The following is a 25,949-nucleotide window of genomic DNA, read 5'->3' on the forward strand; positions in this document are numbered from 1 at the left end:
TGAGAAGTTTATCTGGGATCTAAAGTACAAGGAGCCGAAGGAGAACATCAGATTAGAATTCTGCGTCAGAAAGGAAAAGCTAACTTCTTAAGGAAAGTCTCTTCTCCTCCAAACACACATCTGCTTACATTAGAAAAAGATTATTTTGTTACTTAACCACAGGTACCGGCACTTAAAGCTTACCTTATCCAGCAACACATTCTGCCATAAGCGGAAGATACTGAGGTAGCTTCTGTCTCTTGCACTGAATGACGTGAAGAAAAACTGCAGGAAAAACAAGGTGCAAAAAGCTCACCTGTAAGTATTTTCAAGAAAACCAGAATGCTTTCTTGTATCCTGAATACCCTAAGGTTTTCAGCAATGGCATGCTCCTCTTACACTCAACAAACCTGGGCTCATATTCCTCACACTCCACACTTTTTATCACTTTTAATAAGCAAGAGTTAGTTCCCCAATATCCACACAGTATATAAAGACACTTGCTCTTCTGGACATCCAATTGCAATCATTTGTACCTTTGGCATAAAGGAAGAGCTGCCCCTCAAGCAAATACACAATTAAATCTTCCTCCCACTTCCAAATAGGAGGTGGAACAAATCAGAGATGCATATGCCTATTTCTTACAGGCCACAGCCCTTTCCATCCTTCCACCACATACTCCTTTTACTAATCTTTTCACATGAGAAGATGTGAAATTAAAATAATTAAAATAGGAGATCAAATTAGACGCATCATTTGCGGTATTAAAATCTTCCCCATTTGAAAGTTTGTTTAGCAGAGAAAGAGCTTTATCTTCCTTGATGATGAAAGTTAATATTTAGTAAATTGAGAGGTAACAGCCAAATATGAGGAATTCACAAAGAACAGCTCCAGATTGACCCTGGAATTCTTTTTATCCAGCCAAGAATTATTATTTTCAAGGCATTTACAGAAGTGTCATGAAGTGCGTTGTACATAAGAACATTCTGCATCATGCTTTTCAGTTTTTCCAAATACACACCCAAAAACTACATTTCCCAGCACATAAAATTGCACATTCTATGGGTAGTTTTCTCCATGACTCTAAACCCATGGACTGCAAAAGCAGTCCTTTTGCTTTCAGCTATTTTCTTCCAGGGCACTTTAAATCCAGTGAGATCGCAAAAACAAACTCATGGATGCACATTCTGAATTCATGCCCTGAGCTTTTAGTTTTCAAATGCATTTCCTTTGAGAATCAGCAGGACAAGCACTCTGTTACTTTCTGGTTACTGCATTAACACTAGTAGGGGATTCTGCAATCAAACTGAAGTTGAATTATCAAGCCAATATGCACAGGGACCAAACCACCAAGTCTGTCTTCTAATCCTAATCGCATTTAAATATTTGACAGGGATACTACTTATGCAAATTTAAAACTACAAGTGCTCCACCCTGGACATTATCATTTAAAAAAAAAAAACCACAAAACCAAAACCACCAAACGTATTTAAATACAGATTTTCACCTTCTCTCCTTTCGTTGCTATTTGTATGGCATTTGGAATGAGCCGAGCAGTCTTCTCCTTTGTCATGAAAGTGATATCCTTCAAGGCAATAGAAATCTAAGCAGAAACAGATTTAATAAGACATATTAAAAATAACTGTTAAGACTAAAAATTTACAGTCACAGAACATGCAAGAGGAACTCAAACCCTGGGATGCAATTTAGTTGAGATCACAAAAGCAATTACGCTCTCCACTTGCTAACCTTAACAGCAAGCATTCCAAAGTAGAAGCAAGGTAAGATGACTTAAGAGTATTTCCTCTTCTTTCATACTAGGACTAGGGAAGCAAGTAGTTCTTTCTTCTTTCCTTCCACTCCTCCAGCAACACTTGAGGATTAAGGGCACAATCCCAGCCACATACAAACCACAGACCTGAAAGCCAATCCCAATCGGTACGCTATATGTAAGGCAGGACATATAGACAAGATAGTCTGTTATCTGCTCTGTCGTCTCACAGAAGTTTGCAGTCTAGTCCATTTTCACAGAGGTTTATATGCAGTCCAGACACTGCAAGGAAATCTTCCTGCTTGGGTGTTTGCCTTGCGTATTAGTACTTGAAATGCTTCTGTTTAGAAGAGCATGGTCTGACTGGCTGCAACAAGCCATTTCCACTCAGCCTACCCCATTCCCTTGAAGATAAGACTGTGCTGCTGTTCTGCTTAGAGAAAAGAAGAACATACAGTTGGATCTTGCTTTTTCCTGTGTGTGCAGAAGGTCCTCCACTTATCTCTCTGTCTGCATCAACACAGCCTGCTAAGGAGATCCCAGAACTTGGCTCTACCATTGTAGATGATGAGCTCAGATTGCTTTAAGATATTGCTTAAGATATCACTCTGCTAGGCAAGCAGGAACAAGTTACCAGGATGTATGCTGTTTTGGCTGAAAATCAGTCTTTGAATAGTTTAGATATTAAAGGGTGTCATTTCAAAGGGATTTTTTTTTTTTTAATCTCAAGTCTACAATAAGAAACATTCAATCATCAAATCCATCTGATGAAATTAAGCTTGGTTTTCAGTTTAGCACTTCTACACTCCCTCTTTGTCTTAAGTACACAAGCTATTTGTTGTCTGTCCTATGTACTTCAGAGCACACATAGAATTTAAGATATTAAGATATGAGCAGTCTCACAGCTGCGGAACATTGACACATCTCTACCACCTATTAACTAGATTACCTTCCCTTTCTCATTCACTTCCTCATGCTATTTCTACAGCAGATATAACAACTGCTTGAATGAAAAAATTTTAGCTCATTAACCTAATTTGACAGAAATAGAGGGCCAACATGTCATGAATATCTACTTTTGCTCATACTGTTCAAAAGCTACAGACCACAATGTAAGAACTTGCAGAGGTCATTTACAGATTCTCTTCAGCTATTCTTAGATGCCGATATTTACATGTGAGACTAAACCAAGTTAAGGTTCAATGCTGGAGAGTTCTTGTACAGGGCAACACCATATACTGTATCATGCTCCTGGTCTTACAAGAGAACATTACGTGTTACATCCCTTTACAGAGCAACTCTCCCTGGTAAGGAGAGGCAAATCGTCATCCAGAAATGTAAAGGATCAACTTTAGCATAACTCCTGAACTCCTTACTATGCTGAATGACTGACTGAGCAGGCTTACTTCAGCATTCAGATGTCTCCAATGCTATTCTCATTTTATGGAGCAACAGATCTGCATTTCCACTCAGGCATGCAGGCTCTTTCTTTTCAGCACAAAGTTACTAGCATGAGATTGACAGGATAAGATTTGCTTGAGGGACTCTTATATCCTGATAGTACAGGACAAAGAAGAGGTGGGATTTAAGTGAGCTAAGAGATCTTACTGTGGTCTCCCATCGGAAAATGTTGCTGTGGAAACAGAGCCAGTTTTCAGAGAGATACAAGCGTCCTTGCAGCAGGATATCCTTCTGGAGTGCACAGGCGTAATCTATGTATAGAGAGCAAGAACAAGTTTACTCACTTATTGCAGCTCAGTTGACCCAAGCCTGTTAACTTAAAATAAGATAAGGGTATTGCAATACAAACAGAAAGCTATTTCTTTCACTCTTCAAAAGTCTGTGAAGGCAGACTTGTACTGGGTTGCATCCAGACCGTTGTTCTGGCAACACCCCAATGCCAGAGTTGATGGAATAATCTGTGTGAGGACAGCACTCCATGTATCACCCCCCCTGTGCATTATCCTGTATTTTCAGAGAAGAGGTATCAGGCAAGATCAGGAGTACATGGGAGAAGTATTCATAAGTCAAACTTCAAAGCACCTAAACAACAGAATACACAAACATTTTACAGTATAACAGATTATACTGTCAACTCCTACATAACGGTACTTCATATGTTGTAGTAAGATAATAATTTTCCACTAAACAGATCCTATCACTAGCTAAAACTATCTGCAGAGTGAGACACAAAGGCAGCTTGAAGCTATCTAGTTCTTCAGGCAGGGGATATTTTCAGAAGCTGACTATCATTTTTATTATGATACTGCCTCTGGCTGAAACATCGTTACTGAGAAACAGATTCCATCTAGAATGCAATTACCCATCATGAGACACCTGCTAATTAAGAACAAGAGCAGAGGATATGGTTGCACTTTTTAAAAACCTCTTTGAGAGAACTTTCATAATTTCAGGGCCTGAAGATTCAAACAAAAGGAATTTTCAGGAGCACTACTGCTAGAAAGTTAACACAGAACGACCCCTTTTGGAAGCTCCAACCTAAAGAAGGTTACCTATGTATAGAAAATACCCAGAATGCACCTCTTCATGCAGGTTGTTAATGATTTTAACTTTAGAGGTATCAAAGACTTTTGTTATTTTGAAAAGCATTATATCTGGTATTGTCTGAGCCAGAATTTGATTTTGTGTACAATGAGATGACAAATACAGTTCTTGTTCAAGTACCAAGAGGTTCAGGAGTCCCTCACCATCCTAACTTCAAGGTAAGTTTGCATCTACAGAAGCTTTTATTATGATTTAAAAAATTCTCTTGGGTTTTCCCCTCAAATAATCAAGCGGAAATAAAGTTTCTCGCAACAAGCATGAGGCATGTATACAAGCCCTTGGAGACATAACTGCAAACAGAATTACATAAACTTAAAGAAATCCAAATAAGTGCATGTTTAAAGAGAAGTCAGATACCAAAATGCTGGGAGAGCAGGGAGAGGGAAGGCAGCAGGATTTTGAGGTTAAGGACTTTAGGAAACCATTACCAAGAAGTTTGCATCCAACTTCTATGTTTAGGGGAGGGAGAGGGATTCAGACCTATAAGTATTGGAGGACTGAGCAAGTGATGAGCAACACCATGACCTACCTACACAAAGGAGAATATCAAAACAAAAGAGCGAGATTATTCTCCTTCTAAGTTTTCAGATCCAGTAACTTAAGACACTGCTTGTAAACAACATTTTCAGACAAATTGAACTTAGTGGCACTCCTTAAACTCCCATTTTGAAAGTCTAAGTCACTTCTCTTTCATTATTATATTTCACGTAATCTTTATATACAGCGCTCATTACAGTGGCAGTCACTTTTTTTTTTTTAACGGCTAAGTTAAGAACAGGAGCAGTTACAGTTCTTTTGAACAGCAGCAAATAATTGCTTCTTTGAGCACTGTAAAGCCTGTGATAAGTTTCTCTGCATCAAGCAAAGGAAGAGCTCTTTGCTTGGAGGATGCAAAAAGTTCTTCCAAAGGAGCACTGCTTTTTATGGGGTAAAAAAAAAAGTATATAAAGTAATGACTTTGCTTCTGATGGAGCAGGTGCTACATTGTTGAGATTAACCCATTACTAAATCTTTCTTCAAGTCCTTGGCAGTCTGTTCATTGAACCTGTGCTTCAGAGTTCGCTCCATGGCTTTCTACACCAATCCTATGCAAGGAGAAACATCAAAATAATGCTTTTAAGTAATATCCTTTTCTTCTGCTTTACTTCTGTACTGAACTCAAGTATTTTAAAAATGCAGAAGGCATTTCAGAGGATAATCGCCTCCTTCTGAGGCTGGAAAAGGACGCAGGGATTTAACTGTTTCTGTGCAAGTGAAAGCTCTAATTTCTCTTCCATTAACCTGGAAGGAACTCAGCATATACTGATAGCTTCTCAATATTCACTTCCTTAAAGGTTGCATAAGATGAGACATGAACTTTAAACAGTCACAATGCCACTTTTGTATAAAAACAACACCCAATTTTTGGACAATGTATTTGTTACACAATGCTTGGGCAACACAGGCAGGCTTACCCGTAAGGCAAGTCATAAAAGAGGAAATAAGGTACACCACTGCATGCAAAGGAGGTAGGGTTACACACTTGCCTTCTTTGGATTTTGCAGTGGAGCAAAACAGGGAGTCAGAGCTCAAAAGGACCATTTCAATGCCAAGAAGTTACGCACCATAGTTTGGTATTCTCTGCCACTTGCTTCTCTCCCCTCCCACCCCATGCACTTATCACCCCTGCTCTTCCAGCTGAGCTGTACTTCTATGCCTGCACCCATGTCATCAGCCTATGGATAAGCTAACCTGGTATACTGGGCTGTGAAAAGCCTTCGCTCAAGGCATGAGCCAACCCAGAACTAAGATCTGCACAGCACAGCACCAGATAACGTACTTCATGCTCAGTACTAGCCTGGGCAGTGCTACAACTGCACAGACGAGCCTGGGTCATAAAACGTTTTTATCTGCCCTCAGTATACTGTGTTGACAAATCCATCCAAGTGCACAGCATTATAAGTCAGGATAAAATGAAGACTGCTTTGTGTTTTCCAATGATCTCCTATGATGGCTGATGGGAATTACACACTTAAATACTGCATTTTATGTCCTTATACCACATAGCTGGCATTTGTCTCTGAAAAGAGTCTTTTAAATTACAAGCACCCCCTGTGTCACTCAATCCCAGAAGTCACATTAATCAAGGTGCCTAGGGCAAGGGTCTAGGCTTAGTTCCAGGGAGCAAGGGAAAAGCTTCTGCTAAGGATGATCTACCTACTTAACAGGGTCACTGAAGCAACATCCCTTACCTTTGTATCCAAGTACCAAACCATTACAACTATGGAATCATTCCCTCCTCCCCCAACATCTACGGCAACTGACTCAGCCATAACTAGTTGCCTCTTTAAAGTAAAAGACAGGACTCGGACACTCACAGGATAGAAAATAAATGGTTATGACACTGCAAGAGATACCAAGTTGGTTGTCCACGGTGGAAAGAACATAAAACAAATTCAATGCTCTCAGGATTTAACTCTACCTCTTCTCACACTTGCATCACACAAGCCCATCAATGCACATATGTTGGGTTTATGTGCTCAGTGCTCACCCTGACCCTGCATAGTGATCTTTCTTTCCACAGCTTGTCAGCTAACAGCTGTCACACAGGCACATCTCCACTGCTGTCAGGAAGGGTTTTGTCTAAAAACCCACTAAAAAGTAGTGGCAGGAAAAGACATTAAGAGGCTCCCATCCCATACCTAGATGAACTGGAAGATTGTGTATCCTCTCCTTCACTTCTCAACCCCCAAAAGGAATCTGTCCTTTTTCACAAAGCAGGCAGTACAGGAGAGTAGTATGGACTTGACTTTCCCTGAAGGTATTTGATGCTAGCCCAGAGACAGGAATGTGTCAGCTGTAGTTAGAATTTGCCATAAAAACACACCTTGGCACTGCTGCAATCTGGAGTTATTAGCCAGAAGACAAGCACTTTTGGTGTGATTACGTCTTACCTACTATGAGTCTCTCCGAGTCTGGCAGATGAGAAAACTGCCTCTTGAATTCCTCACTCCTATATTTGTAAGTGGAACTTGAGAGCTGCAACAAAGAATGGTAAAAGGTTAAGCAAACAGGTTTATTTTCAGCCATCAACTGTCTTCATACTGGATGTGTAATTTTATCTTGAAGAACAAATGAACATCAAAAGAGCAATGAAGAAAGAATAGGTGGTATCTAAACGTGATCATCTCTGTAACTTCATACTTGCTTATGTAAGATTGTGCTTCCAGTATTTGGGATAGGATGGGCCAGACTGTTCCCTGCATCAGGCCAGATGCCAATTACAAGGCATTACAGTTGTATGACAGCAACCTGCTCCACTCATAAGGACATGAGAGTCCCTTCCAGGGCTAAGACTTCTAGCACAGGCTAAATGAAGAGGCAGCAAGGCCACAACACAGGAGGTGACAGAGCAGATCAAGTCCTCATGCAGGCCACTAGCTGGACACAAAGACACAACCTAGAACACCAATTTCTAATTGGGTTACCATTTTGGGAATACTACAATGCAGTGGATTTTTTGCCAGTTGCTATAATTAGACCTGTAGGAATAAAGGCCAAAGTTTCCTCCAGTAAACACAAATAGCAGCATCACCTCTTGATTTCCTGCCCTGTTCTACATTTCACCCCATATTTAAAAAGATCATTGTCTATGGTGCATTTAAGATTCAAATTGGGCTGTAAACTCACAGCAAAGATTAATCTTGATGGACTTTAACTCCTTATTCTCATAAACGAATGCCCCCGCCCCCATTCAAATAAAGAGCTTCAGCATGTTCTCCAGAAATGACTCTGCTGTAAAAGCCCTGTTTTTCATTTCACAGTAATTACAAGGCCGTATTTTTTTCTTAACAGATGTTGGCCACTTATTTTTAGGGGCTGTCCTAACCAAATGCTGTATAAGGCAATGACTCAGATGGACTATAGCTAAGACAGGAAGAAGTCACTTTCAAGTGTTACCAAAACCAGGTATAAATATACTATAAAGGCCTCTTTTACACCTTTTTTTTTTTTTAACCTTTCTAAAGATCTAAGTACATGGCTACTATTCTCTCCTTGAGCTCCAAAACTTGACATTCACCATTAAACCCATCTCTACCACAAGATCAGTGGCTATTTACATTTAGGGTGGGGGAAGAAAGAAGAAAGGAGGCAAAGAACCACTTTTGACCATATGACCTCGCAGCGTGTTTACTAAAAAAACACCCGGTTTTAGCACATTCCTGCAGTGTATATTAGTTGGTCACTACCCTTTCATTACATCTGTGCTTGTCAAAACAATGCCAGAACAAAGACAGACTTATCTTCAGCTTGAGGGTCTTCTAATAAACTAGTGTAAATAGTGCCCCCACCTCATCAAGATTCTCACATTTTGCTATTTTCCACAGAAGAGATTCCTGCTTCTTGCAGTTCAAAAGTTCCCTGAACACCACCCTACACACACACACAAACACCCTATAATGGTCTGTCATCTACCTATACTTGAGAATTGAGCTCTTTGGCCACAAGAACACATAAGTGCTACTTCAAGGTCAGGTGTTTAAGTGCATATAACACAGGAGAGGGCAAAGTCGCCCTAACTCAGTTCAGCTTTAAAAAACATGTTAATGTTACCTTCTGTTACCATCAATAAAAGAAAGTCTTTATGTTTGACCACTGGTGAGTACATATTTGCTGTCCACTAATATTCTGAGCATTGCAATGTAAAAAGGCAGTAAGGGAGGGAGACAGAAAATACATACATCCCTACCCTTCTGAGAAAAGTAAGCATGAAAGCTTTAGGTGCAACTAACAGGGCAACATGTTAGACATGTCCTCTAAGCTGTATGCTTCCAGTTATATTTCAGCTATTTCTCAGATTATGGAAGTAACATTCTTGGAGAGCATGTCATCTGCTAAAGTAGATACGCTATGGTTTCTTGGCCTTGCCACATCGTGCCCCGAAACGCACACTTTTAACTGATCATCTGAAACAGGCATCCAATGGCTGAACCACTTTCAAGAAATGGAGTTCTTCGCAATTACTCTGGAAAGAGACATGGAGAAGAATGAAAATCTAACTCGGACCTGTAAAGTTGCCACTTGTAGTTCCAGAGACCCTACAGTTTACACAGTCATACCTCAACTGACTGAAGTCTGAGCTTGTGAGGACAGCGCTAACATACAAGGGGAAAAAAGAACTAGTCTGTCATGAGAGCAAAAGAAAGTTCACAATCGTCAAGCCTGATTTACGAAGCCATGATTTAAGAAGCCATGCTTTTAAGGAGGGGAAGTACTTTCTCAAACACACTGTATACAGATAAGAGAAGAGCTACACCTAATTTAAGCATTTTTGTGGTTATAAGACAAAAGGAATCAGGAAAAGGAGAATAGGAATATTATGGTATCAGACACGTTTATTTTAGTGCCTGAATCAGCAAGTTCAACAGCTCCAAGAATCCAAACTCAAGATAACTTGAATTTTACTTAGAAATTGAATTCTTCTAGAGCATAAAACTTGCTCTAGCTTGTCTGAGAAACCCTTGTTGGCATTTAAAAAAAGTGTTCTTTGTCACAAGTGACAAATAGGCTATAAAAAAATCCTTTTATTAATAGTAGATTTCTACTAAGTTCTTACGACATTTATGAAGAGCCAGCTCTGAATCTTTATCTAATGAGCAGAAAAAAGTGAGCACACTGAAGCTTTTTAACCTTATCTTTCCTTACTTTGCATGAAAACTGACTCACTTAGATCTCTAATTATTACACGCTCAGTATGTGGCTTGGTTATTAAGAGATCGCTCAATGGACTTGGAAAACAACAGGGACAATATTAACACTATTGGCACTATCAATTTCCTTAAGGTGAAGAAAATAAGACATTTCTATTTCTATGAATACAGCATCTCTCAATCATCATTATAATATCCAAGATGTGGCAGCATTTGAGGCAGGTTGCCACCTCCGGGTTACAAAACTTACCATCAAATATTAAAAGAAGAAAGGCATAAATTAGGCTGTAATATGACATTTAAGAAATAAAAACAGCAACACATTTTTAACACATGCACATTTCTAAGTTTAATTATAAGTCACCAGGAAACACTTTGCCTGAGGATAATCTTAGGCATTTATGGGTATGCTATATTTAATCACTAAGAAAATTAAGTCCAGCCAACAACATATTAGCATTCTTTATCTGAAGCCACGAAATATACCAGAAACCTATAAAACAGCATAAGCAGAAAAATCTTTTCAGCCTCATCCAGAAAGTTTTACAGAAGATAGTTATGCAAGAACCAGATACTACTTGAAGACACACACCCAAGTGATACTCATGCCTTGTTTCGAAATGGACCAGAGTCCAACTATATAAAGTCATGTTCCAGAAAAAAAAATGTTAACTTAAATAGGACTAAGCTGAGTTAGTTATATGATAGAAGCCTGTTAAAAAACAGCTTCCCTTCACATCTACACCTTCAAAGTGTGGACATTGCAAATAATTTGAGCCATTTAGCAAACTGCGGAGGAAAATTAGGCTACACCTTCTCCCAAGAGTACAGCAAAAATGCTAATCGGTAGGAAATTATTTGACTGCACATATAACTAAGCATGCAAATAGTCAATCAACCTCAGCAGAAAGGTGTGCATGTTTTTTTTTTAACGTTTGCTAATGACAGTAATAATTTTGCATTTGCATTGTTAGTGTTTTCCCCTTGTTTTGAGACACCACAAAAACCACGTTACCTGACAATTTGCATTCTATAATTTTGACATGCAGCTATGAATACAAACAGCTGAGAACACAGGTGAGTTGACCTCATCACTAGAGTAATACAACTCTGATGTCACCTCATTTTAAGAGATGCACACGTGCCTCCCACTGAGCTTCAGTCTTGGTATCAGTTACTGCCAAGTGCCTGGGGTCCCAGAATCAAACAAGCGTATAAGCAAGCTGCCCGACCTACTCCCCTTTTATGCTCAGAAGCCTCACTTAACCATCAAAATATGGCCAATGAGACTTATGGCTTTGCTCCTCTGTCTACAAGCAAGCAAATCCATGGCACTATCTCTACATCCCACTTAAAGACCACCTGATGTACTATTCCCCAAAGACAGAAGAGGTTGACCTGTACTTTCCTATGAAGTTTCTAGACATGGTCAAAAACAAATTTGGAGATATTAGTAAGGTTAGGATGAAAGCGCTTTTTAATCCTACACTAGCACATTAAAACAAACATTCAATATCCTGGCAAAAATTGTTGCATTTCTACCGAAGAATGCATTGTCCGTCCCCCCCCCTTCAAATTCATCTAACATCCTGCTTAGCATCAAGAGAAAAAAAGAAAACAGCCTCCAGAACAATACCACACAGTCAGAGACGAGTTTGATTTTATACAAAAAGATTACTTTAGACTACAAGTATTCTTGAAACTTACCTGGTAAGAAAAAAAAAACCCACCAAAACAAAATAAACACCCCACTTTCAGTCAGTGTAAAGCCTCACTAGGCTAGGAGAGCGCTAAGTTAACAGCCCTGAACAAAAGCCTCATTTAGCAGTATAAGGCAGGCAAACTTAAGACTTCACATACTCCAAAACGGATTCAGGATTCATCTATAAACACAAGAACAACTCCCATGGCACACTGAGATGACAGTCTCTCTGCTGAGGCTACCTGTAAAACATGCCAAGTCTGACAAGCCTTTCCATCAGAGAAATGTTGATCCCACTGCAGCCATTTCTTCAGTCCAGAAAAGTTCATTATGACCATCCAATCTGATCTATAATGCACAAGCCACAGCTATCCCACAATTTAGCTCCTGCTTTAAAACCAGAGCTGCAATGACCAAACTTCCCTTTGGGAAAGAAAAAAAAATATATATTTTACCTTCTTAAATTAAAAGTCACCCCGATGGAAAAATCCATCCTAGCTATGGATAGTTCTTCTAGTGGTCTGTTGGTTAACCTTATCTTCACTTCATGAATTATTTTCAGATTGTGAGTATACCCCATACTGCATACCCCATATCTTCTTTTGGGGTAGGGATTAAGCTTCTCAAGTCTACTAGCAAAAAGATTTTTTTTCAGACTTATTCTCATGGCTCTTCTGAATCCCCTCCTATTTTCAAATGTGCTTCTTGAGAGTTAGACATAGCATTGCAGGAGTCACTGCAAACAGACATAAACCTGACTCACATTTGCTTTTAGGCACAGAATCACAGTGGAAGCTCACGTCCACGTGACTACCAGTCTCCCTTATCTTTTCACAGTTCTAGATGTACTTTGAAAGTGTCAGACTTGCTCTCTGTTTACCCTGTCACAAGCAAACAGCCCAGATCCACTCTATTACAGTGATCTATTTTCACTAACCATTCCTTGACAGAATCACAGAAGAACCTGGGGTTAGAAATAACTTTCAATTATTGAGTACTCATAAGCTTTACTAGCAGTAACTTACTGTTCTTTTCTTTCTCTTGAAGCGCAAAAACATTAAACTTGCCCAGGGAAAGAACCACTCACAGGACCTGAAGATCAACACCACCTTACTTAGGGTGACTTACCGCGCACTTTGGGACTGGATGTGTACAGGGTGTCCACTTTTGTTTTTTTAAATAAGGAGCTATTTGATCACACCTGATTATCCACATAATTGTATTTAATTCATAGGTCATACGAGGCACGTCAACCAACAAAGAAAAAAGAAAGGAAAACAAGCAACTGCTGCCAGGGTTAGCTCAGCCGTTGTATTCCCTAGGAGCCTGCTTTCCAAAAGTTCCCATGCTCTCAAGGAAATGGAAACAAGCTCATAGCCACAGTGGGAGGGGGAAGAGTTTAAGGAGCCAGGCCTATTTTACCAACATTCATTATATGCTCTTCTTCATTTACCCTTAACTTCTCTGGAGAGGGGAGTCTCGTAAGCACAGGGCACTCTTCCAGTGGGCCACTGGCAGGCACAGGGCTGTGCACTAGGGTCATTACATCCCCTCCTGTGGCCCAGCCCCCCTCTTATTTGCAGAGGCTGGAGGTGAAACAGATTTTAACATTTCTTAGTGACTGAGCAGAAAACAAACAAATGGCAGTTCTCCTTCAGTGGCATCTGTGTACAGGCAGAGCAGCATCCAGCAAGAATTTTGGTGCAATTATGTCTTTCTTCTGTTCGAAATACAGCGTGTAAAATTTCAAGGAAGGGATATTAAAATACAGGGCATGAGCAAATACTCAAGCTACTGTACTTTCTAGGGTTTTGCGGTTTGTTTGGTTTTTTTAAACTCCTATGGAATCCCATAAATAAGACTAGAGAGTCCCTAGTCCCCCCAAAATAAATGTTTCTATTAACTAGTTCTCACAGATGCATGGACAGGCACACTAAAAATGTTAGACAGACTATTATTTACCACTAACACTGGTAGCTGCCAAAAATCCATGTAGGAAGAAACTCCTCAGAACTATTTCATTATGGAGAGCTTCTGAAATATTGGATGCCCACTTACAAAGTATTTGACACCCAGTGTCATGAAACTCACTGAATTAGGTACTTTCAAAAGGGAGACTGCTCCTATTTATTTTAAAGGCTGGGTCTAGTACATCAAAAGTGCTGTGTCACACACTCCCCTGCCTTATCTGTTCCCCGACTTTTGTCCAACAGACAGCACCTCAACAGTAGTCCAGCCCTCACCAGCTCCACTGTGGACACCAGCCTCATCAAGCCATCGTTGACCTGACATGTGGTAAGACCCTGCTTTTCTGAAAAGCAGTTCTGGTTGACTACTGACCAGGGAGGCCTGTATCACAACTGTTTACCCCACAGCATGACATGAACTCGGCTGGACTGGAATCCTGCTCACAAAAGGCCTGGTCATCTCCAGCCACCTCCTCCTTCCAAGAACACGAAAGAAGGTCTCATACTTGAGCTTTGCCTATGCAAGTACAAATATCAAATCATTTTGGAGCACGGCTTGGAAAACAGCCTACAAAAATCCACAACCCAAGTTGTCACAGTTACAATTTTGATAGACAAGAAAATTTAGCATCATATGAAATACTGGGAACTATGCTGCTAACATCACGTTATAATTAGAAATAGAACAAAAGTATCCTTTTTTGTGAAGAATTTTTAAATTTGGCTTCCTTCCCAAGCAGAAAGAAAGCTCAAAGACTTAATGTTTAAAAAGATGAAAGATGTAAAGTTCTCTGAAGAAATACCTTTAAGTTGCACAACCAGTTAAAGATTTTTTTTTTTTTGTTAATGTTCTTTAGAAAAACAGTAGAAGAGATCTGGAAGAATTTTGTAACAAATTATTTCAGTTTAGAACATGTGAGGACCTCTCCCAAGTTTCTCCTTCAAGATCCCACCAGAATTAGCTCAATTTCACAAGCCATTACATCTCACTGAAATAGGGTTCAGCTGAGGCTATTGCAACAAGGTCTATATTTAGACTGACAGGGCTCTATTCTCCACTCAATGGAGGTACAATTTAACTATACACATTACCAGATGACAGCTCAGGATATAGTTTTCGTAAGTACCCTCTATCAAGAGGGAACAGCACCTACTGAACATGCATCTTGCAAACACAGGAGGAAATACACTTCAAGCATAAAAAAACCTAAGCCTGCTGGGAACACGTTACAGCTGAGAAGGCCGTCTTATCAATGATAGGAAAGCCTCTTGTCATTAGTAGTATTATAGACCTTTCCCTGAAAAAAAAAAAAAAAATAGTTTGGATTGAGAATATCCCCCGCTTATTCTGAAGCAATTGCTTTGTAGTATTCAGTACTTTCTGCAAATAAGCGTTCTAAAGCATTTTTAAATGGTGAAGCCAATGTACTTTCATAACAACTCTGATTTGGATATAAAATCTCAAGTTTGACATGTACAGTAAGGAGCAAAGCATATGCTCCATTTCAGAAATAAAACTAACTGAGGCACGAAGCTAATGTAAAGTCAGAAGACACACACCCCCTACACATACCTCCTCCTCTAGCTGCCTGCAGCCTGTTCCAACCCATGCAAATCCCTGGCCAACACTCAGGCAGCCTCTACAGCTCCCCCCTCTCTCACCCAGTTGCTCAGAGCCAGTGCTGGACACCATCCAGCAGAGCTAGCTAGCGTTCTGCCAGCCTCTGCTTGCATGCCAGGGTGGAAAACAGGCTGAAACACACTAGCCTTGCAGAACATGTACACAAATGCTGCAGCAAATGGTCAAAGAAAACTTAAGAGGTGGGGGGGCATAGAGCTGCCCAGCTACAAACTAAAAATCACTATAAATGGATTTTGGGAAGCAGACTGCAGTAGCATAGGTCATTTCAAGTTCACAAAAGTCACAAAGGGGACAGCAGAGGAAAGTGCCATCACCAGGGAAACACCAGCTTGGAAAGGAGCATGCAATGCCCAGAGCTCCTCCTCTGCGTCACTGAAGGCTACAGCCCATGCACAGACTGTGCATCAGCCTTAAAGATATACTCTATCTACACCTGGTAACTTGGTGTGGACCCAAATCTACTCTCACACAAGACTTGGCCATTGTCTGCTTTATAAGTCAAGCCCTTGCTAAGAGACCTCCTCAGTCTGAGCTCCAGAGCAATGAGGGGAGGACATCAGGGCATGCTTCATGCACAACCAAGCTCCCAAAATGAGTACACTACCACCCACCCCTTCAACCAGCTGCCCAGAGCTCAGTTCTTCATAGGCACAGAGCAGACACTTTGAGGCAAGGGACATAGGGCTTTGCATGCCCGTCAGACCTCTCTGCCTGCTGTTTTCACACATCCACTCTGCTTTCTTTGTGCCGTCTGTTCCCTTCTATGTGTCTTTTCTAGGACCTGTCTGCTGCGTTTCTGCAAATAACTAAATGAAGTCAGTCTGCAGTCTGTGTAGGGGACCGTTCTGGAAGCGAGGAGGATTACATAGGAAACAGCAGGCTGCATACAAACCTGACCTCACACAGACCACGAACCACTACAGCAGCAAGGGGCTGCGGATTCCCTCTTTGCTGTGTGGCACCACCCACCCATCCTCAGCTGCAAGACTGTGTCCCTAGAAGTTATCACAACACACATACAGTTTCAGAGCTACAAGAGACGAGGCAGGTGTCTCTATGCTACATCCACCTCACTCACTGAAGGCCCAGCCTCCTACACATGGTATCCCCTTGGGCACTTGGCTGAAGATAGAGCTAATGACTCACTCAACAGCAGGGAAGAGAAATCCCTCTCCTAGCACAGCCCTACTGAGGAAGCTGAAAGAAGAAACAGAAAAATGCATTTCAAGGCATTTTAATCATTCTTATAATCAGATTTAAATCTGAATGCCTGAAAGGAGAAGATAAATACGGCCCCACTGTGTTCAATTACAGTCATTTTGCCAGCCACAACTGCTCGATAGGAATAAGCGGTTGTCTTTGTGCACCTAGATGGGTGGTGGCACTTTAGATGGCCCACAGTTCTGTTGTCAAGACCAGCTACATATGTAAATAGCAGGAACTAGTTTCACCAGAAAAACAGGCAACTATTCTGCCTTCCCAAAGCAAAGCTAGGATACATGACAAGGAATCTTTGTGTGCTGAAAGAGCAGCAAGATATTGGGAGGCAAATCCATACAGAAAAATATTTGACGATTTCTTTCCATCAGAAAGACAGTAAGAGGACTCAAAGTGATCTCAGAAAGGCCCTGCCAAAGTCAGGGTATCACTGTGACTCAGGCCTCAAAAGCAGCATCAGCATAAACTGATTTAAGTGCATTTCCTGTTTATAAGATAACACCACCTTCAGCTGATTAAACACCCAAGTCTGGAAGTTTGCAATTAGCAATAAGGCTGATAATTTCAGTTTCAAATACAATTATTTATATAACTGCTACCAAGTACTTCTGAGTTTGGATGAAATAAACATTTACATTTTAAATAAGAAGGTTAAGCAAAAAGTTCAAGAGCTTTGGACACTTCCACAGAAAAATATCTTACAACTCTGAGCCGGAAATTAAGGTGCTTTTAGCTCTTCCAGGAGGCAAGATGCTCCAATCTCAGATTTACTCAGCATCCTCATTGATACCACCCATAGCTGGCAACAACTTCTTTGGACCTGGTAGTAAAATTATGCCTGTAATGCCTCTGCCAGAGACCATGTTTCATACTGCCTCCCCAAGACACTAGCACAAGCCACATTCACAAGAGTCTAAAGTGCCTAGCTCCTTTTCATTTTAGGGAAAAACTGTGGATCTGTACCTACTTTCCCGACTTCAAAGATGCAGCATTCAAGCAATTTATTTATTTAATTTTTTTTTTAGTAATTTTATCACAAGAATTGGTGATAAAACTACTAAAAAGATTAAAAACAACCTTTCTTTTTTTAAGGATTTAAAGGATTAAAAAACAAACAAAAAACACCCCAAAATCCCATGATACATTAAGTTCTAAAACAAATTTAACACAAATAAACCAAGTGTGTTTGTATGAACTCTGCAGTTACTATTTTAACATTGTGTAATTGAAATTAGTTTGTCACCCTCCCAACACCAAGTTACCCTTTAGCTCAGATAATTTTTCTGTTCCCAAGTTTAACTTCAAGTCCTGTAACTACGTTGTCCAGGTTTCAACAGCCATAAGTATACTAACTAATATGATGCAATGGCAATTAAAAGCTCAGTCAAGATGATTTCCTTTTGGATAAAAAAATACATTCCTTTCTGAACAACAGTTTCATCTGACTCATATTTCTTCCTACAGCATGTGTGCTAAACAATTAGCCAATGCTAGTTGTTAAGAACATCTGTTCCTTCACCTGATCTTTCACTGCAGGCTGCCTAAGTAATGAAAAAAAATTCAAATTGCTTACCTTTAGACTTACTTGATCCATTTAATAAGCAGGGGGAAAAAAAAAATCCAGACTTGGGATGGGGGGGGACACCTCAGTTACAATAAAGTAACTATAACACACTACTTCTGAACTCTCATCTTCCTCACCTGCAGCAAAGTCCCACCAACATTACTTAATACAAAAGTAGCTAAACACAGAAGCAAGAGAGTGGCATACCTCAGTTGCACTTTTCCCTTCTTACTCTCCCAGAACTGGACTCCAGCACCTCCAATCTATCTTAAAGTTTAGTAACAGTCCCCAAATATTGGGCAGAAAAAAGGTCATGAAGGAAACAAACAATCCTCTTGGTAGCACGAGTGATAGCAAGACATATTTTGAAAAAATATGACTTCTCAAAAGATTTACTCCACTTTCACTTAGCACTTCAGATTTCATAACTGATCTGTGCGATTTACTTTTCAGCAAGTCACAGAAGGATACGTAAATATTTTGGATCAGGACTATGGTGAAAACCTGTAGGAGCGTATTAGACAAACTACAACAGTAGTTACACAGTTAATGCAGTAGTGACTGTAGCCTACTACTTGAACTGTTGGTATAAATTACACCGGTCATCTCATCAAGCTTGTGAGTAGTCCTACTGCATTTGAAATTACATGGAAAATAGAACTCATCAAGCAATTGCCCCAAAACTATTTTTCTTACAAAACATCTAACGATCTCTTCCTTTTCTACCTTAGAAACCAAATGCAGATTTTACTGTTAGTCATTTCTATATTAAAAGATGCTACCAGATTTGATTGAACCATTCCCAAAGCCAGACCATACATTAATTTTCTTCAGCTTTATACAAAAATGGAATGCAAAGGGCCAGCTATTGGGAGACATATATATCAGTACAAGCTGATCAGAGCTACATACACACCATGGTTCACGATCACATACCTCCACTCATTCTGAACAAAAGGTGATATCTTGAGTCCTGGTGGGTAGGCATAGCAGAAAACAGAAGGAGAAGCTGTGAAGTTGTATGAGCAAGCTGGAGTCCTTAATGACTTTATCCGTCATTTCCCTAGGGGCTTTAGGAGGTTGCAGTAACAAATACACAATCTGAACACATTACCAAAGTTAAAGCTTGTGCATGAATATCCCAAGTATAAGCTTTACTGACCCTGCAAGCAACTTCAATAAAAAAAGCACTATCTAAAAAACCCCACTTACTCCATGTAATTTCTAAAACGCTGCCGATATCACCAAGGAATCTTGACATAGCTCAATTAGTGCATAACAATCTGCTGCACAGGATGAAACAAAATTTAACTTCCAGAGTAGTCATTAGCAGAAAAGCCATACACTCTTGTCTAGAATGCTCTTATGTTTTTGGATAGGTAAGTATGTGTCCCAAAACATCTAAACCTCAACAAAAGATTTCAGATTTTGATTTTTTTTTTCTTCTTAAACATCTCCTGGAGAATTTTCTACTCCTAGCTGCTGCTAATGACTTAATTCAATGTACCACTAGATAATCACATCCTGTACAGTTTTGTTTACCTGTCTTCCTTCCCTCCAAAAGGATGCAAGTAGCTCACCTGTAGCAGACTTGAAAGACGTTACACCACTGCTTCTTTGCAGAAATACTGAACAACAAAGCTGTAACCAAACCAAAGACCAAAAAAGAACTTAACTTCCATCTCCTAGATTTGCCTTTTAAAGCTTTCATTCCATAAGCTATGAACTCCCCTCTCATTAAAACGGATATCATGATTCAACCAACTCCATGCTGATTTTCTGAACTGTATTGCATTTCTGATGGTTTTGCTCCCAGTGACTTACAAAATAAGTAAATCACACAAATCTGAAGTATTTTCTTCCTCATCTATTAAACTTAACTTTCAGATTCTAGACTAATTCTTTAGGAGTATGTAATAATAATTCACATTATATAGAACTTCCCACTGCTGCAGCTGGGGAAAGCTCATTTAGACAGGGCACCAACTGGCAGTCTTTGTTCAGAACAGGCTGAAACTCGATGGCATTCAGATCTACCCCAGTGCTCAGTTTGGAGCTGCACCAACAGCAATAAGGAGATTCCCAGGGTGAAAATAAGTCAGAAAAACACTTTAGCCTAATCAGCCATGTTCAAGGGCTAGTCAAACTACAGTTTATCTTTTCTTACCACTGCTTAAAACACTGCTTCTGTATAATCAGTGCTATCACAGGGCTTAAAACAAGCACCTATTCTAGAGATTCCAGATGGGTAAACAAACAATGTACTAGTGCTACAAGTACAGCAAAAGCTATTTATACTAAAGGTACAACATTTCAGACAAAACAGTGTAAGTGTGCTTAAGATTTTTATTCTCTTCAGAGACCTATAGCATTTATCCAATTCTCATCCTCCTCAGCAGACTCCTTCATACAAGCAAATAAAAAGGAGGCTACAAATCCTCCTCCGATGTCACAAGCTGTGATGTCTCTCCTTCACAACCCAAGCACTTGGAGGCACAGATGAGAAAAGCTTTCTTCAGAAGTAACATACCAAGTATACAACACAGGAGATGAAGCAACTGTCAGAGGGCCGTAAATTTCAGTCTGCCAAAACATAGTTACCGATTTAACAAGCCCAGTAAACCATTCCCAGCGTGAACATGAGTCTTCAGAGAAAGGTGGAAGGAGCATTCAAACAACTATAGATACAAGAAATATTTCATCTAACCCTTACTAGTCTTGGGCCCCAAAGTACATCAACTTGTATCTGTGCTGCGTTAAGTTATCTTCCAAATTGTAATGTGTATCTGCACCCCTCCGAGTCATGTATGTTTATCATATTCTTGGCATCATATTCTCACACGCTCCCACAGACTAGCTCTCTCATAGAAACCAAATCCACATTTATTAAAATTCAAAATCCTTTTCCAAATCTTGTGCAACCTCACTTGTTCTTGTATTATGAAAAATAAAAGGCTTACTTTCACTTTTCACTGTATCATTTGTTTGCTTCTATTGTACACCTTCACACTGACTAACCCTTTAAACTGACTTACATTGCAATCAAACTGGCTTTTTTAAAGCCTCTTTTATTATTTTATTTCCAACGCCTTTTTGGCACCTCACATGTCCAAATTCTTAAACAAGCCTCCCAGATAAAAGCAATTTTCTGAGAGATGCTCATTTGATTTCAATTCTTTCCACCTACCTTTTCATTGCAAGGGAAGGACTTACTTTTTTGTTCTTTCTTTCCACAGGCATTCTTCTTATTGTGAACTTTCTTTGACTGTTTCTTAAGAGAAACTAGAGTCCCCAGACAGAACACCTTCACTTTTGACGCAAGGATCCTTTTCATTAGCTTCCTCATTCACCTTGACCTTCTTCATTACAGTAGAAGAACACTTAAAGATTTTCACGGGTTTCTTCTTCCAAGGATATTAAGTTTAATTATATTTCAATATGAAGAGTGTAAAAAGGATAAAAAGTGAACTCAGAATCTTGAGATAGGGCTTCCAGATGCAACTTAATTTCCAAAGCATATTTGACTTTCATCATTTCTATTTGCAGTTGCCAAAACTAGAAGCATTTAATCAAAAGTAGATGCAAGCTTTACAGGTTCCAGTAAAGAGGAAAACCCCTGAGATTAAGTTTGCAAGCAAATTTTTTACTTCCTCCCATGAGGTTATAAAAGTCTAGCTTTGTCCACCTCCAGCAAACGGTCTTAAAAAAAAGCCACTCAAAAAAACCCACCTTAAACAGCAGTTAGAATTAATTTTCTGTACTACTGTAAGCAATTCTTAAACTGGTAGCGTTACTTGCTCAAAATTTTTCCAGTAAAGCTATCCAAAGTATTATTTTTTTTTTTTTTTTAGAGATGGGGAAAAATTATGCATAGTGGGATTCTCTTCTTTTCTTCCTTCCCTGCTAATTTTCCTGCTACCCTTCCTTCTCCCCACTCACCATAGTCAGGAAAGAGATTATATCCCAGAGTCTCCCAACCCAAGCTTGCTGCTAATTACATGTGCTCACAGCACCTATTGAGCATTCATGATACCTGGCCTGACTTCCAGAGGCATGGCACAACTGCCTACTCCCACTCAAATCCATGAAAAATTGAAGTCAAACCAGTCAGGCTCTAATATCCACATTTGGCTTCCATCATCAGAGAAGCAAGAGTACATACTTAGAAGAAATGAATCCTTGGAGCAAACCAAAGTTGTCAGAAACGTGCAGCCTCTCAAAGCAAATAACCCAGGCAACCAAAGCTGACCCCGGGATGCTACCGCAGGCTAGCCTTGCTGTTGCAGAGATTTCTTAGTTCTGCTGACTTAAGAGTAGGAATGAACATAACAAATCCACACCTGCCACAGGACACTACGATCGTTTTTTGCCAAATGTTAGTGACACACACTTTGTACACTGCAACAAGCTGACTTCCGTGTTATCACCTACACATTTACTATGACTCAGTATTTAGAGCGTTTTAATGATTTGTTTATATACTCAGCAGCTGATCATCAACTGTGCAAGTTATTAAAACACGTTTTCTGTCTAGAAGAGCAGGGAAAGATGCCAGTGACATAAGGTTTTAATTAGATCTTAATTTTTGCCTCGAATTTGTGACTTTCTGCCTCTTGCTACTTGTAAGTTCAGTCCCCTTGAAGCTGAGAAAATGAGTACTACAGCCTCCTATAACCAGACTGATAGAGGCTTTTAAAACTAATCAGTGACGTAAACAGTACAGCTAGAACTTTACAAGCCACAGCAGTATCTTACAAGAGGCAAGTATTTACACAATTCCTTTGTTTGCACCGCAAGGTCATATTTGCAGAACCAGATAAACGCTAACTTCAAACAAATACTGAGGTCTTGAAGAATAAATCATAGGCAGAAGGCAACCATTTAATCATATCGGAGAACAACTCACACTCTCTCAGCGGCCGCCACTGCACTGAAGAATCCCATTCCCCTGAAGTTACAGGCGTGCATTACTATGGGAAGCAGAAAGTAGCACTGTGAGGACACACAATACCCTGCACCCTCTGTTCAGAGAAACTTCTAATCTTCAGCATGTGTCTCAAACCTAAAAATGCAAAGCCAATAGCACAATTGTATTCTTCATATATTATACTTTACTGACTTTTAGATTGCCAAGCTTATCAAGGAAGACCAAGTTGCTAACTGCAAGTCCAACAAACTGACCCCAAGACCTAAACAGGTTTCTTCCTCACAGAAACTACCAACTGCATTGACGGTTGTATACAAACCATCAAGAGTTAGTTTACACAGTCTAATTTGCCATCTAATGAGAGCATAGCTGGCAGTTACAATGTCTGCACAGCATAATTTGCTATCAATTCAAGTACAGAGATACAGCTGGGCACAGGCAGAACGGCCCCGTATTGTCTTTGTCACTGTAGGAACAGTGGAGAAAATACTGAATGATCCAAGCACTCACTCCCTAGCAACACAATTCTATGACCTACTGGGATTCATTCGGCCTGTCCCATTTCCATTGGCTCCAGACCACTGTTGCTCAGTTTAAAAGTACACATGCATTTTGGAGGAAGTTTATGCTAGGGCCTGAGATGCAAAATCAATGTTCTGACCATTAGGACATCCACTTAGTTTGAATAGGAGGGATGAAAAGACATACAAGCTAGATTTATACATAAGGAGTTGGGACATCTGATCCCCCAGTTCTGCTCGCAGCTCTGCCACAGATTCCCTATGGCATTTGCTAGTTACTTAATATTTCACCTGCTGAGCACAATGAACACTCTGATGACCTCATCAGGACAAGGACATGGTAGTCCAGATGATGTTCCTATGCACAAGCTGAAGCATGCCAATTTACTGAGGCCACCTGATGCAGAAACTGAGTCACACTGTCAGAGCTGTGAGGAAGGGAATCCAAGTCTCTCACGAGATCAGGTATTACCCTGCCTGATCACAAGGTTCCCCTTTCCTATCTAACAGCAGCAACCCATCCACCAAACCAACAGCAAAACATACACTCTAAGTCTACACCCATAAGTTTACCTTCTCTCATGGCAATGGGGGGGGTGGGGGGGGCACAGAAAAATCCATCAAAAGCATGATAAGAGTATTAAAGACCACACTCTCTACTTCCAGTGAGGCATCTCCCTGGAGAGGAGCAAAATTTAACCCCTCCTTTCTGTCCTTCTTATTCACAAATCCCATTCTTCACACAGAACATAGGAAGCTTATTTACTCTTGTGGAAAACAAATGTGTTTACTTGACAAAAACAAGACACTAGGAAAGCACATCAGAACTACCCAACACTGAGAATCAAAATTCAGCTCTTACTGTCAAAAAGCATCAACAATGTCTTTCTAAAAGCATAAAGAGACATTGGACAGGTTAATGAACCATGCAAGGAACTGGGAGACAGGACTGAGCACAGAAGCCAGAAGTCCTGTCACGAACTTAATACGTGACATCAGGTAAACAACTTCACACCCCCCCTCAGTCTCAGCTTACACTTTAGTAAGCTGATAATGATAAAATTACCTACCTCACTACATGGGTGGAGAATGCTTTACTAATTCATGACTACAAAGCAACTTGAGAACTGTGGATATAAAGCTAGTACATATACACACATATAAATTAAAATATACATATATTATCTTTATAAACAAAACACAAATTAGAAAAGAGATAAAACACATTACCCAAAAGCTCCAGTCAGCACTCCAGCTATATTGAGCAGGACCCTGCATTTTCTCTGTGCACGAACTAAGAGTCTCCTCTGAATCGGCAAGTAGCTGGCTAGTAAGACCATGATCCACTTCATGAACTTCCTGTGAACAAAGATGCAAGGTATGTAATTCAACAACTGAGGAGAAAGGTGAAGTAAGAAGATGGTTAATCCATTTAACAACTATATATTAAATGAAACTTGACATGCTAGTTTCACCAAGGTGAGTGGCATGGAAACACTTCCCACTGACAGCCTTTTCATCATTTTTTAATTTTTTCCAGAGTACACTATATTTAATTGTTACTTACATTTTTATCAGAGTATTTTATTTCCACAGCAGCCCCTCAACTTGCACATTGAAGCTGCACAGACATTTAGAGCTGGAATAACATCAACATGAGACATCAGCGCATAACATGCAGCATATCCCTAGAATCTGTGGGACCTTTCAAAACTTGAGAAAGGTCATGCAGGTGTAGCATTTACCAGAGGACTGACATATATTATAATACAAATACATCAAATATTTATACTTAATATTAGTTACACTATAAATTGTATATTTTGTCATATATAAATACAAGCGCAACACTTCAGAGGCAAATAGTTCTATCCATATCACTTATTATACAGATAAGCACTCTTCTGTTGCACTCTCCCTTGATACCAATATTCCTCACTAGGGAGGTCAGTTTTACTTTATGAAGGAAAACCGAACCCCAGAAAGACACTTGTCCCAAGACACCTAACAAACTGGAACAAAATCAGTTCAGGGCCCTAACCAATAACTAACACAACCTGCACTACAGGATCCATCAGTAAGGACAAAGTTGGGTTTCGAGTCCAGAATGACTCAAAACCAAACCGATGCTGGCACACATGCATGCCCATGGCTAGACAGGGGTGCGAACACCTCACCTGCAGGCCAGTGCTCCTCCGAGGCTCCAGCCAAGCCCGCGGCCCAGGCTGGGGGCGAGAGAAGGTAACCGGGTGAGGCAGAAAGCGGAGACGCTCTCACCGCCCCGAGGAAACACCCTACGTGGCGTGAGAGAAGGGCTGCTCTCTGGAGATTTTCCACGCAAACAAAAGGACTCGCTGCAACTTCCACCAGCTGCTGCTCACCACCCCGGCTTCCCGCACAGCG

The 25,949-nt window shown here is 40.1% G+C and overlaps 1 protein-coding gene across 7 annotated transcripts in view; it reads right to left on the bottom strand.

Moving 5' to 3' along the window:
• Nucleotides 1-25,949, bottom strand: part of GRAMD1C (GRAM domain containing 1C) — a 55,264-nt gene that overhangs the window by 28,625 nt on the left and 690 nt on the right. For 6 of the 7 annotated variants that reach the window (XR_012996271.1, XM_076349050.1, XM_076349042.1 and 3 more), the window contains exons 2-6: nt 24,777-24,905; nt 7,249-7,333; nt 3,359-3,462; nt 1,487-1,582; nt 184-264 (exon numbers count right to left, since the gene is read on the bottom strand). Coding sequence is in view for 6 of the 7 variants with exons in the window: in XM_076349050.1 (XP_076205165.1) it covers nt 184-264; nt 1,487-1,582; nt 3,359-3,462; nt 7,249-7,333; nt 24,777-24,905 (495 nt within the window). In the remaining variant the exon portion in view is untranslated. Of the gene's footprint in view, nt 1-183; nt 265-1,486; nt 1,583-3,358; nt 3,463-7,248; nt 7,334-21,311; nt 21,609-24,776; nt 24,906-25,949 lie in introns of those variants that run through there. The other variant, XM_076349067.1, reaches the window with a different exon arrangement.

The sequence above is a fragment of the Aptenodytes patagonicus genome, chromosome 1 (genome assembly GCF_965638725.1).
Source record: "Aptenodytes patagonicus chromosome 1, bAptPat1.pri.cur, whole genome shotgun sequence".
Classification (NCBI taxonomy): domain Eukaryota; kingdom Metazoa; phylum Chordata; class Aves; order Sphenisciformes; family Spheniscidae; genus Aptenodytes; species Aptenodytes patagonicus.